This window comes from Lynx rufus, unplaced genomic scaffold, assembly GCF_022079265.1.
Source record: "Lynx rufus isolate CCGP_SWC_20201006 ecotype Redwood Valley unplaced genomic scaffold, mLynRuf1.p SCAF_2, whole genome shotgun sequence".
NCBI classification, from domain to species: domain Eukaryota; kingdom Metazoa; phylum Chordata; class Mammalia; order Carnivora; family Felidae; genus Lynx; species Lynx rufus.
This window is the reverse complement of record NW_025814834.1, coordinates 9,573,645-9,587,414: the sequence shown is the minus strand read 5'-3', so window position 1 is coordinate 9,587,414 and position 13,770 is coordinate 9,573,645. Positions and strand designations below refer to the sequence as shown.

Genomic DNA, 13,770 nt, shown 5'->3' with positions numbered 1-13,770 from the left:
GATAAATACATAAAGTCAATGGAGGGGCACCAGGGTGGCTTAGTCAGTTAAGAGCCCAACTCTTGATTTCAGCTCAGGTCATGATCTCACAGTTTGGAAGTTTGAGCCCCACATCGGGCTCCACACGGACAGTACGGAACCTGCTTGGTATTCCCTCTCTTTCTCTGCCCCTTCCACACACTCTCTGTCTCAAAATACATAAATAAACTTAAAACAAATAAAGTCAATGGAATATAATAGAGTCTAGAAATAGACCCACATACTATGGTCAAATGATTCCAATAAAATTTCTAAGATAATTCAGTGAAGATAGTCTTGTCAACAAATGTCTCTAGAACAACTGGATAGCATGTGCCAAAAGTGAATAAAAATTACCAATACACTGCACCACATACAAATATCATCTCAAACTGGGTCAGAGACCCAAGTCTAAACTTCAAACAATACGATTCTAGGAGAAAACAGAAGGAAATTTTCATGACCTTAGGTCAAAGATTTCTTAGAACACAGAAAAGCACAAACCACAAAAGGAAACAATTAATAAATTAGACTTCATCAATACTTAAAAACAGCCCTTTGAAAGACACTGTTAAGAAAATAAAAAGACAAGCCACAGATTAGGAGAAAATATTTGCAAGCCACATATCAAATCAAGGATTTGTACTCAAAATATAGAAAGAACTTTGTACCCATCAAAGGAGAAGCATAGATGGCAAATGCATATTTTTTTAATGTTCAAAATCATTAACCATTAGGAAAATACAAATTAACATCACAACGTAAGAATACTACACATCTGTTAGAACCGCTAAAATCTAAATCACCCACAATACCAAGAACTGGTAAGGACGTAAGCAACTGAAACTCTCACTTGCTGCAGATAAAAATGCACAATGCTCTAGCCATCCTGGAAAACAGTCTGGCAGCTTCCTATAAAATTGAACTTGCACTTACCACACGACCCAGTAATCCCGCTCCTGGGTATTTACTTGAAACGAAAATGGTGTGCCTGCTTAACGACCTCCACGTGAACGTTTATGGCAGCTTTCTGCACAATCACCAAAAACCAGAAACAATCCACATGTCATCAGTTGGTGAAAGAACAAACAATAGTATATCCATGCAATGGAATACTATGCAGTAATAAAAAGAAACAAATGCTGGATACTTATCACCGCATGGCTCAATCTCAAAAGCACACATATTGTATGATCTCATTTATATGATATTATGGAAAAGTAAAACCATAAGGGCAGAAATCAGACCGACGGCGGCCAGAGGCATGAGGTTAGAGACAGAGTTCACCACAAAGAGGCATAAGGAAATGTATGGGGGTGATGAGCTGTTCCATACCTTGATTACGGTGGTAGTTATAGAACTGAATGCTTAAAAGGGTGAATCTCACTGTGTGTGAGTTATAACTTAATGGGAAAAAAAAGAAAGAAAAAAGTCTGGAAACCCTTTGTACAAGGAAAAACATGGAGGTCAGTTTGAAGTTAGAGGTTTTGTTTTTCTTTTCGCGGTTCCTGCGCAGTCTTCCCTTTCTAAGGTAATATACTGAGGAGATACTTAACACTTTGCCTGCTCTAATACGTTCCATGTTGCTTGAAAATTAAGCATGATAGCCAAATTATATATAGAAAGAGCCCAAATGTCATCAACTGATGATAAAGAAGATGTGGTGTATATACACAACGTGAGATCAAAAAGAATGAAATCTTGCCATTTGCAACAACGTGGGTGGAACTAGAGTGTATTATGCTAAGGGAAATAAGTCAGAGAAAGTCAAATATCATGATTTCACTCATATGTGGAATTTAAGAAACACAACAGATGAACATAGGGAGAGGGAAGGAAAATAAGATAAAAAGAGAGAGGAAGGCAAACCATAAGAGACTCTTCAATACAGAGAACAAACTGAGGGTCGCTGGGAGGTGGAGGATGGGTTAAATCAGTGACGGGCACCAAGGAGGGGCACTTGTTGGGATGAGCACTGGGTGTCACGTGTAAGTGATGAATCCCTGGGTTCTACTCCTGAAACCCATACGACACTGTATGTTAACTAACTTGAATTTAAATAAAGAAATTTTTTTAAAAATTAAGCACGCAGTTTTTCTTTAATGAAGAACACATGTCAACAATCTAACCTGAATGTCGCGGGAGACTGGCCATCCCCCTCACTGGGTGCACTTCCATCTGGGCAGAAATCAGCCCATTTACTACAGACTCTGGTTCTGATTTCCCGGGAAAAAAAGTACTAGCTCGTTTTCATCGCTCGTGATGACTTCCGCCACAGGATGCCTTCCGTGAAGGAGTTTCAATTTGCCTCTGAAGCCCAAAGGGGATGACAAATGTTTCTTTAAATTAACTACAAGCAGCAGATAAAGGCCAGCATTGAAATTCTAAAGGATGTGCTAGCTTTCAGGAACTGCTAGCAAAGATAGCAGACATGTTTCTCTTCTCAAGAGGCGGTTTCTTTTAAATACACTTATTTCGTGTCTCAAATCCTCGCTCTTCTTTAAGAGCCTTATGCTTTTTCTCTCTCTTGAAGAAAGAAAAACCGTACCATTGTACAAACGCAGAGCATCCTTATAGAAACTAAAACTGCCAGAATGGGGGGCATTACCCCTGCTTCCTCTCCTGGTCCCCTGGGGCACTCACGTTCAAGGTCATAAACATGGCACAGTTTGAGGGAAGTGCAGTACAGTAGTAATAAAACACTCTACTCGAAGCCACAGCGCCAGGGCCCAGATCGCCCACTGTCACTGAGCGGTGTGACCCCCAGGTAAGTTTCCTTAGCCATCCACTTGTATAAAAATAGTTTGTATGGTCAGAGCTTGTGGGAGGGCTTCACAAGCTACTCCCCTTAATCTTTCCAACCTTCCTATTTATGAGTGAGGAACCGGGGTAAAGAAACCTAATAAGCTTATCAGTGGGCATAGATTCTAATCTCTAAATTCACACCCCAGCTCCTGACAGCTACCATTTCCTTTGCCTCCTGCCTCCCTGCAAACCGGCCATAACCGTAGCGTCCAAACACGTTAAACCAAGGCCTGATGGGCAATGAAAAGCTAACGTCTGTCGAGGATGATTCCTGGGATTAAAGCAATCTGAAGACAACAAGGGTTTTGTTTATCTGTCCACGTGTCTCTCTGCCCTGGAACCTGGCTGTAGACACCCTTCAAAGAGAAGGGACCGGGGGAGGAAGAAAAAAGGGGGAGCAAGGAGGACCAGCCTTCAGCGAAGTCAAATACAGTAAAACCTTGCAGCGTGAGTAACTTGTTCTGTGAGTGTTCCGCAAGATGAGCAAACATTTCTAAAAAATTTTAATTTGACGAACGAGCAATATCCTGTAATACGAGTAGCACGTGATGCCCCAAAGTCACATGATCACAACTGAACCCATGGTTCTTGAAATTCACTTTGATATACAAGTGCTTTGGGTTACAAGCATGTTTCCAGAATGCTCTATTTAAAAAAATTTTTTTTGATGTTTATTTTTGAGAGAGACAGAGTGTGAGTGGGGGAGGGGCAGAAAAAGAGAGACACACAGAATCTGCAGCAGGCTCCAGGCTCTGAGCTGGTGGCACAGAGCCCGATGCAGGGCTCGAACTCACGGCTGCGAGATCATGCTCTGAGCGAAAGTCAGTCACTCAACCGACTGAGCCACCCACGCACCCCTACATGTTTCCAGAACGAATTATGCTCACAAACCAAGGTTGTACTGTAAATGAAAATGCAAAGGTAAATTCTTTCCAACATTTACAGAAATGTTCAGCAAACATCTTCCTTTGTCAAGGACCAGATTAATATCTTCGGCTTTGTGGGCCATCATATCGTCACAACTACTCAACTTCGTCGCTGGAGCTCCTAAGCAGTCACAGACAATACTTAAAAGCACGGGTGTGGCTGTGTTCGATAAAACCTTATTGATGGACATTGAAATTTTAATTTCCCATATGTTCACGCATCGCAAAATATCATTCTCATTCTGATTTTTTTCCAACCATGTAAAAACGTTAAAATCCATTGTTAGCTCTTAGCGTGGAGGGGAAGGAGAGACACGATGTGGACTGTCCTTTGCCCACCCCTGATTTAATTCGTAAGAAAAGTATTTTGAAAAGAAAGCTTTATTAGGGGATTAGAAGCCAAGGCTACTGCAAACGATTTACTGAAAACTATCATGCACTGCCCAGAACAGACCTGGAACTAGGGAAAGTTATTAAACAGGCTAAATCTCTCTTCACGTGCTTTCCTAATCCTAACCAGTGTCCCTCCCCGTGTGCCTAGATCTGCCCCATGCTGCCCAGTGCCCTGAGGGTGCCCACAGTTGCATCCCACTGAAGCCACTTGGGTATTCAGCAGTATTTGTGGGGCACCTACTATGTGCAGCCCCTGACCTGGATACCTGTCAGCCGTCTAGTTGCCTGTCCCTGTCTTGGGTCCTGTTCTGCCCTCACTCGCCCTGGGGAGAGGGAGGAGTGATGAGGGAAGCCTCTTCTCTTGAAGACACTCCCTAAGACTCACATCATGAATGTTGGCTGAAGACAGGTTAGTGTTCAAATAAAGCAGTGAACAATTCCATAAAAGTCTAGGCCAGAGCACATGCTCAGTTCACATTGTTCTCTGTTCTTGGCACCCACTTGGTCAGTGGAGTACAGAGGAGGAACCGACCAACAGAAGTGAATGCCGTGCGGAGTCAGCACCAGACTCCAAGTCTTCTAGCATCTGATACATCAGAACCAAAGAAATGAATCTCTACTGATGGAATTTCGGTCTCTTTGGAAGTCAGGTAGGAAAGAATTTTTTTTTCTTTTTGGTCCAAGGGAAAGGGCTTTCTAAGCTCCCCACTTTTGTAAAGAAAGGCATGAAACAAATAAGATTCCTATGGTAGGTGTGCACAATAGCTTTTTATTGGGTGCCTCCTGGGCTATTACTGGGCCAGATACGTTTCCAAGCTACGACGGCCTGTAAGGTCGGCATCAGGATTCCACGAGGAAACCAAACCACAGGACAATGAGTTACTTATCCAATGCACTCAGAGCTGGATTCCAATGCACACTGGACTCTTTCCACTGCAGAACACATCATCCATCAGGCTCCTTCGTGGAGACTTCCAGTCTACTTTGAGATGCAAACCCCTGCCATTTGAGGAGAACGTGGGCGAGGAATGCCAGGCCCTTCGCAACTGGATGCTCTTGTGGTGAGAATGAGCGAGAGCAGGTGTGACTGCATTTGCCTTCTCTGCGTGTGCTACATGCTAGGCAGGGGGTCGGGGGAGGTTGCAGGGAGAGGATGAGGGTCTAGCAGGCACGTCTCACTCCTGGTCATACAGAATCACCTGGACAGCATTTAAAAATCACCAGTGCCCGGGCTCCGCCTGAGACCGGTTCAGTCAGAATCTGGGGGAACAGGGGACAGTTGGACACAGGCACTCATCTTTGTTAAAGCTCGCAGGGGATTCTTAGAGGCAGCCAGGGTTGGGGGCCAGATGTGTGGGTGAGGGGAGCATCAGGGAAGGAGGAAGGGGTAAATATAAAGAAATTCTGTCCACAAAACTTTGCTGTGTTATTGGATTTTCTGTTTGGGGGACAAGAGTCTGTAGTCCCTGCCACTGGGCTAAACAGCTCTGACCACAGCTGCCTACTGAATCCATAAGGAGATCTAAAAATACAGCTCGGGCATTCTGCTTTCTGACTCGAATGCCCTTCAGCTGCAGATAGGTTTTCTTTCCTGTTCGATGCTTGTGAAACGTAGCCATAAACAAGGCCATTTTGGATGGTACCATGTCACATGAGAAGCTTAAGCAAAGAAGCTAAAGACAGAATGTGTTTTTGTCAGGTGGCCAAGCTGACAAAAGTGATGTTTCCTAAGAATGCACTAGATAAACACAATAGGAAAATAACTTCATTTTAATAGCACCAAGAAAAGCAACTGTTTTTCTTTTACTGAAATTGTTATAGGATTTTAACTCATTCGTTTCAAAGGAAAATGAGGTGACTGAGAATTTTCTGAGAAATTATTCATTTATTTCAGAATAAAAAGAAGCACACATTTATCAAAATTTTAATATAACAAATTGTTCCTTTTTTATATTTAGATTTTAGCATAATGCATCCAAGTAGGGAGAAAAAGCTGAGCCCGTTCACTGAAGACGATCACAGGCACGGAATAAACTGCCTGTGATCCTATATAATCCTATTCTATATGGAAATTTTATAATCCTTTTCTTGGGATAAGTTGTATTTGTGCAACATTTTACTTTTCTAAAAAAACGTGTTAAAATTCATTCTCCCATAGTTCTTTCCACTTATTGATAAAACTTCCCCATATTCCCATTTGTGAATTTCATCTTTTCTATAAAGAAAAGAAGGCAAACACATTAGTCCATCGTAGAGGTATGAACACTGAGGTTCAAGGTTGACAGAAAAGCCAGAGAAAGAAGCGATGTCTCTTGACCCCTCCGCTAATATTGGACATGTTGCACACAATGCCATGTGAGTTTGTGAGCATGCATTTGTGAGTTTGTGTGCATGTGTCTGTGTGCACGTGAGTTGTGTGCATGCGTGCACGTGAGCTTATGTGTGCACGTGTGTGCAAAAAGTCCACCAGAGAAAACGAAAGCTGTGCAAAGAACCAGAATTCTCTTTTGTTCGTTAGCAACCTCCGATCGAAAATGGATTCATCACAAACAGAACCACTGTTTCAAGTCAGCATGTTTAATCAGAAGAGAGGATCCTAGAATCAGCTTTGCGAGTAAAATTAACTTGCATAAAAAGCAGCTATGCAAGCCCCTTTTCTCTCCAAGTGCAGACATTGACACATTTCCTTATAATCACAAAGGATAAGATTCCTAGGGAACATGCAAGGAGGAAACAAACAGGTGTCTGACAGCTTGAATACTTGGCAAAGAATTATTTCATGATAATAAAACAAAGTTTTACAAACAAAAGAACACAAATTAAAATAATTCAAATAATCCCTACTTTGGCCCAACCGAACGGAAGAAAAGAAAAACTGGCCCGGCCACTGTGCCTCTGATACCTACCTGCTTCGCCAAATGAACCCGAAAGGTGAGAAGAGCAGTCTCAATCCTTTAGAAGTTGAAGATTTTTTCAAACCCACCAGAAATATTTGTATTTCTTTTAGTTAGTGCCCATTTGCTTGTCATCACGGGAAAATAACTTCAGCTAGGACCCAGAATTCTAACTCTGAGGTGAAAGTCCTACTTTGTATGTGGCATAAGAATTTGCTGTCATGGTCATTCCTGTGGCCTTTTACCCCAGCTGGACAGAGCCACTCAAGGTCAGTGTTTTAGAGCAAAACCGACTCAAATCATGTTATCTTCTTTTTACTGACAACACTCCAAGAGGTCATAGCCCTTGCTTCAGGTCCCACAGCTTAATGGCGGGACCAAGGCTGGACTTTAAACTCCACAGCTCTGCATCAAGCCAGCCACCTGGTTCAAAAGCCAGCTCTACCCTTTGCCAGCTGTGTGACCTTGGGCCGGTCATGTAACTTGTTTGCACTTTACCTACATAACAGGACAGTAGCTGCACCCAGCTCATAGGACACTGTGAAGACTGGCGAGTTACATCTGTAAAGCCCCCAAAACAGTGCCGGTGCATGGAAAGTGCTTGCGAAAAGACTTAGCAACCATCATCACCATCACCATCATCATCATCACCACCACCACCATCATCACCCTCACTATCATCACCACCACCATCACCATCATTGTCATCATTATCACCGTCATCATCATCACCATCATCACCACCACCACCACCATCAACACCCTCACTATCGTCACCACCATATTCACCATCGCACCATCATCATCACCACAACTACCATCACCCTCACTATCATCACCATCACCATCACCACCATCGCCATCATCACCATCATCACCATCAGCATCATCACCACCACCATCATCGCCATCATTATAATCACTACCATCACCACTACTGTCATCATTATCACCACCATCATCACCATCATCACCACCACCAACAACATCACCCTCACTATCATCACCATCACCATCACCACCATCAACACCCTCACTATCATCACCACCATATTCACCATCACACCATCATCACCACCACCACAACTACCATCACCATCACCACCATCACCACCACCATCATCGCCATCATTATAATCACTACCATCCCCACCATTGTCGTCATTATCACCGTCATCATCATCATCACCATCATCACCACCGCTATCATCATCACCATCATCAATATCGTCATCACCATCGTCATCATCGATCATCATCATCATGTCTGTGTAGGGTAGATTTCCATATATATTTTTAGAATCTATTGAACCCTCATGATTTACTATGTTTAAGTATGATAGAGGACTTAGAAAATAAGTATTCTTAAAATACATACATACATGTTGTATGATTTTCAGGGCAATCATAATGCTAGATCTTAGATTGGTCATTCAGTCAAAATGAGCTTCAATTTCTACATCTGACAAGAGATGACGACACCTGTTCTATCTACCTCATACAGTTAGGTAATAAGTATATAAAATGTGTGCAAAAGTTCAAAAAGATGGGAAGGAGGTGGAATTTATGGAGGAACTATGGGTGCTTGGTGATTTACAACATATAATGAATTTAATCTTCCCCAAAACGCTGTTGTGGATATCCCACAGACAGGATGGTCATCCACTCAAAATTTGGTTTGAATGTCAAGACTGAAAATGCCACGCACACACCAGCAGGGTATGAACAGGTTCTTGCTCACATAACGGGGCTTTCTGGGGAGATCAGGCAGCTCCCAAATTGATCACCGGTTGCTTAAGAAAAAAGGGAAAGGAGGGTAGCTCAGTTGGTTAAGCAATGGACTTCGGCTCCGGTCATGATCTTATGGTTGGTGAGTTCGAGCCCTGCGTGGCGCTCTGTGTTGACAGCTCAGAGCCTGGAGCCTGCTTTGGATTCTGTGTCTCCCTCTCCCTCTGCCCCTCCCCCACTCACGCTCTGTCTCTGTCTCAAAAATAAATAAACATTTAAAATTTTTAATTTATACAAAGGGAAAGGAAACGAGGTGGGGGGGGGGCGGTAACTGCAGACAGGGGAGGGCCAGTAGAGCCTGGGCGGGTCTTGCAGGGTGTGAACCCCTTCCAAGCACCCAGGCTTTCTCAGCTTGCCCTGATGTGGTGCAGAAGGAAAGAAAGTGGGGTGATACTGAAAAGCTGTCAGCAGTCACACGTCAAAAAGCCAAATCAGACTCTTTATCACAAACCCTGTGAGGTAGGTCTCATTCCCAAAGATGAGGAAACTGAGGCTCAGCCAGTTTAGATCACCTGTCACAGCAGGTTTATCTGTGGCCCACACATCCTGCCTTCACATCACACAGTTCCCAGATCCCATGAGTTCCTGTCACCGGCTGACACCAGAAGCACTGCCTGGATCAATGGGCTTGCACAGTCAGTCAGCAGACCACAGGGACGCTGAAAACAGCCTTAATCCATTTTAATCCTGACTAGTGGTTTAGGACTTTCTTAATTTTCTTGAAAAAAAAAAAAAAAAAGGACAAAGAAAGAAGGAAAAGAAGAGAGAAAGAAAGAAAAGAAACAAAACTTCAGAGTTAGGTTCTATTGTTTCCATTGCTAACACTGTCTTTGCGATTGGGGGTGGGGGTGACACTCTCTGTTTAAAGGTTTCTCTTCACATACAGGTAAAATTCCATTTCCAATGTATCCAGTGAGTACCAGCTTCTATTTCAGCAACCACCAGGCTGCAGTGGCCAACATCCACTTCCCTTATCTGTAATTGAGTATGTGTAAGGGTTTGGGTTTTTTTTTTTCCCCCTCTGTTTATCTTCTCTGTTGAGATTGCCTTTGAAAATGAGTCTTGAGTACTATTGCAAGATCATGAAAGATTAAGTTAAAATGGTCAGGAATCAATTTTGTAAGGGTTATAAGGCTCTGAATCATCTCAGTTAAGTTCTTCCGGATAACCAAGCCAGATCGGGTTCCAAATTTGCTACCTCTCCTGTTAGAATTACAGTTATTTTGGCTCTCTCTCCAACGGGGAACTCAGAACACCCAGCGTTGCTTCTCCTCAGGTGGGCAGCACTCTGTAGCTGACACTGCCTGGAATGGGAGCTCTACAAGAAACCCAAATCCGTCTTGAACCAGTTGGTTCTGCAGTATTTATGTATCTGTGACTCCTTTCTGAATGAATTACATTATATATCACACCACTACGTAAGACAAAAAATATATATATATTTGTGCTTCTCTGTTAGTCATCTAGGAAACACTGCAGGGGTCTTAGCCTTTCTTGAAGATTTCTTATAATTTTTGAGTCACGCACACACACACACACACACACACACACACACACACACAAATCTCAGAGTTGGGTTAAATTCCCAATGCCCAGCTTTTCTTCCCCTTTACTCAAATTCGAGTACACACTAACCTGCCTTCTCCTGTCCATCCCTGCTATACTCTGAGTCCAAATCAACTATTTCCTTCAAGGATGGAATTCAGACATGTAAATATATCAGCAGTTTGATAGAAGCATTCAGGCAACTCATTTCTTCACAAAAGTCACATGAATCATCAAACAACAGGGGAAATTAGCCGGCAAGATTTTGTCCTGATGGTTAGAAAGGCTCCAACAGCAAATTCCCCAAAGAGTCGTCATGTCCCCGATCCACTCCGGATGGCCATACCACACACACTCAGTAGCAGCATCTCTGCGAGGGAATTAAAGCTTATTGGAACCAGTTAACAAAGGACACAACACTGAAGAGACAGATTCACCGATAATTTGCTACCAAAGAAAAAAAATCTAGGGAATAGCAAAAATTCTGGCTGTCAAGGTCAAGCGTCTCAATCCCGTTTACCTCTATTAAAAAAAAAAAAAATCAAAGCTCATCTCATCTCATCTCATCTGTGGTCTTTCTTCCCCACAGACAGAAGAGTCCATTTGGGCATTCTCAAAGTAACTCTTGGAGCATTTTATAAAATTTTCATGAAAACAAACTCCTGCACTCCAAATGTATGAAAGAAAGCATTTGCTCCCAAATATGTTCCACATTCACCTGGTTTAACTGAAGAATTCCAGAGAAGTTTGTTATTTGCCCCCGCCCTGGAGTGGAGACTTGGGCATTTTCTTTCTACTCGCCAACACGACATTACCGAAACGCCTATTCGGAAATGTTGATGTTTAGGTCAATAGATGTCACCGAGCTTTAGCATATACCCAGCCTCATTTATTATTTTCTACCAAATTCTCTCATGAATCCCAAATCCATGCGCGGCCGCTGGCCACCTCCCATCCCTCGCGCCGCCCCGCGCTTCCTCGAAGCTTCCCAGTGCCCTGCTCATGCCCTGGCTGGCCGCCCCAAGCGTCCGGCCCGGAGGGCGACACCCCGGGCCGCACGCACAATGTCCCCTCCAACCCGTCCGACAGATGCAACATTCCCCCCTAAGCCCAGAAGGGGCAGGCCGCGGGAAGGCAGCTGCCCTCTCGGCCTCCAGCTGCCTTGTCAGAGCCCTCAAGGCTGGAGGAAAGGAAAGAAAAGTGTCCGACCACCTGGCACGGAGCCCGCCATCACCCGACTCCCATACCGCGCACCCTCGACACGCGCAGGGTCCAGCGGGACTGGCGGCAGGGGCCACCCGGACGCTGAACACCTTGCGGGGGGGGGGGGGGCGCTCGGAGCTGCCAGGCAAGCACCGAGACCCCGCTCGAGCGGAGCGTGGCTCGGCTTGGCCCAGGAGGGGCGCGCCACTTGGTGGCCAATGGTCGTGCCAGGAGTACCGAGGCTGGGGTGGCTGCCAGGCCCTGGAGCGGCACGCCCTGAGAGCCCCAGGCGGCACGGCCGGAGCACTGGGGTGGGCAGGGAAGAGGCGCTTTTGCAAGGTCGGCCAGGGGTCCGCGCCCACGCGGGCCGAGAGGCCGGATCCATCCCCTCCGGGAAGCAGGAGAAGCTGGTGTCGAGCACGCTGGAGCCCCGCTCGGGGCAGCGCGCAGCGGCCGGCGGGGAGAAGCCGCTGGTCCCCGGCCGGCGCCCCGCCCCACGCCCGCCGACTCCACTCACCTGGCAGTTGGCCCCGGAGACCCCCGCGGGGCAGGTGCAGCTGTAGCCGGGCTCGCCCGCGGGGCCCGGGGTGCACACGCCCCCGTTCCGGCAGGGCTGCGCGGCGCACGGCCCCAGCGCGGGCAGGGGCGCGGAGGTAACCGGGCTGGCCAGGCAGCCGCCGCGGGGCCCCGCGCCGAGCAGCAGGAGCAGCAGGGCCGACGCGGGCAGCAGCTGCGCACCGGGCGCCGAGGCGCGGCGGGGCGGCATGGCCGACCGAGTGGGCGCGGGAGCGGGAGCCGGAGCTGGGGCGCGGCGGCGGCGGCGGCGGCGGCGGCGGCGGCGGCTGGAGCGACGGCGGCGGCTGGAGCGACGGCGGTTCCGGCGAGGGCTGCTCCGCTGGGCCGGGCGCCTCCTGCAGCTGCTGGGATCCGCGGTTCCCGGGGCAACGGCGGGCGGGGCCTGAGGGGCGGGGCAAACAGGGGCGGGGCTCCGGGCGGGCGAGGGCGGGGGAGGAAAGGGGCGTGGGGACCCTTCGCCCCGCGGGGAGTTGGGGCAGGAGGCGCGCAAAGGTCGCCCCGGGCCCCCGAGCCTGAGGGGTGCGATCGGAGTCGCGGGCGTGTCCAAAGAGCCCCGAGGGAAGCGGCGGCGGCGCGGGCCCGGCGGGGAGCTAGGCGGTGCTGGGGAAGGGGAGGGGGTGGAGGGGTCAACGCCTGCGTGGGGAGGACTTCACGGGCCGCCAGGTGCCCAGCGGCCGAGCGGAGGGCGAGGCGGCGGAGGCTCGCAGCAACCGCCCGCGGCCTCTTGGCGCAGAATCGGTGGGACCGCTGCGGTGCCCGGCCTTAGCTCAGTCCCCGGGCTACTCTTCCCCCTCCCACAACACTCCCCCAGCACGCACAGCCCCCTCCCCGCGCCGCCCCCGAACCCCAGAGCCCCAACACCAGCTCCACCGCTGGGCTTGCGGGGAACAGCCCGGGCGTGGGCTCAGCGGGCCCCGGCCCTTGTCCTTGGTGCTGACCGAGGAGTGTCCCTTCTCTCGGGCCCTTTCCCGAGGGCGGAGCCGGCCGTGCCACTCAGAAACGTCTGACTGTGGCGTGTGAGAGCTGGAAGAGACCTCAGGAGCAGCGTCCAACCCTGTCGTTGAGCCGACGAGGAAACTGAGGCCCAGACAGGCTGGACTGGAACCCAGGGGGTCACTTGACTCCCAGCCCGGAACGCCGTCAGTCTTCTGAAAGAGCAGTTCAGAAGCGCAGGTTCACAAAGGCCCTGCCAGGCAGTATTTACTAGGGAGCTCTGTGTAAAAGGAACGTCCACCGCGACCTACTCGGGGGAGGATGCTCTCCTAAACGTCCCGGTTAGGCTGGCTCATGTTTTGACAGCCAAGAAGGCCAATTTCCACTGAGTAAACGCAACGGGCTTTGTCTCCACCACCTGACCTTCCACAGCCTCTGTGAATAGCCTCTGTGTATAGACTCCCAGGCACTTGTTACCTTGTTCTCACGGTAACCTCCTGAGAAAAGAAATGTGACTCTCTTGGATTGACAGTTGGGCAATTTTTTTTTTCTTTTAGGGCACACGAAAATAGTTCTGTGAAAAGCTGGGCAAATAAGAAAGTAAAGAATCCACATGAATTCATGCACGGAGGTGCCACAGATGAGCAACCAGGAGCTGCTAAAAATCTCCAGTTAACCCAGGAGTCTAA

At 47.7% G+C, this 13,770-nt stretch overlaps 1 protein-coding gene across 1 annotated transcript in view; it reads right to left on the bottom strand.

Annotated features, from left to right (window-relative positions):
* DNER (delta/notch like EGF repeat containing) overlaps positions 1 to 12,338 on the bottom strand; it is a 317,674-nt gene extending 305,336 nt beyond the window's left edge. Inside the window, exon 1 of the mRNA XM_047082312.1 lies at positions 12,090 to 12,338. Within this exon, the coding sequence (XP_046938268.1) occupies positions 12,090 to 12,338 (249 nt within the window). The remainder of the gene's footprint in view (positions 1 to 12,089) is intronic.
* Positions 12,339 to 13,770: the final 1,432 nt, after the last annotated feature.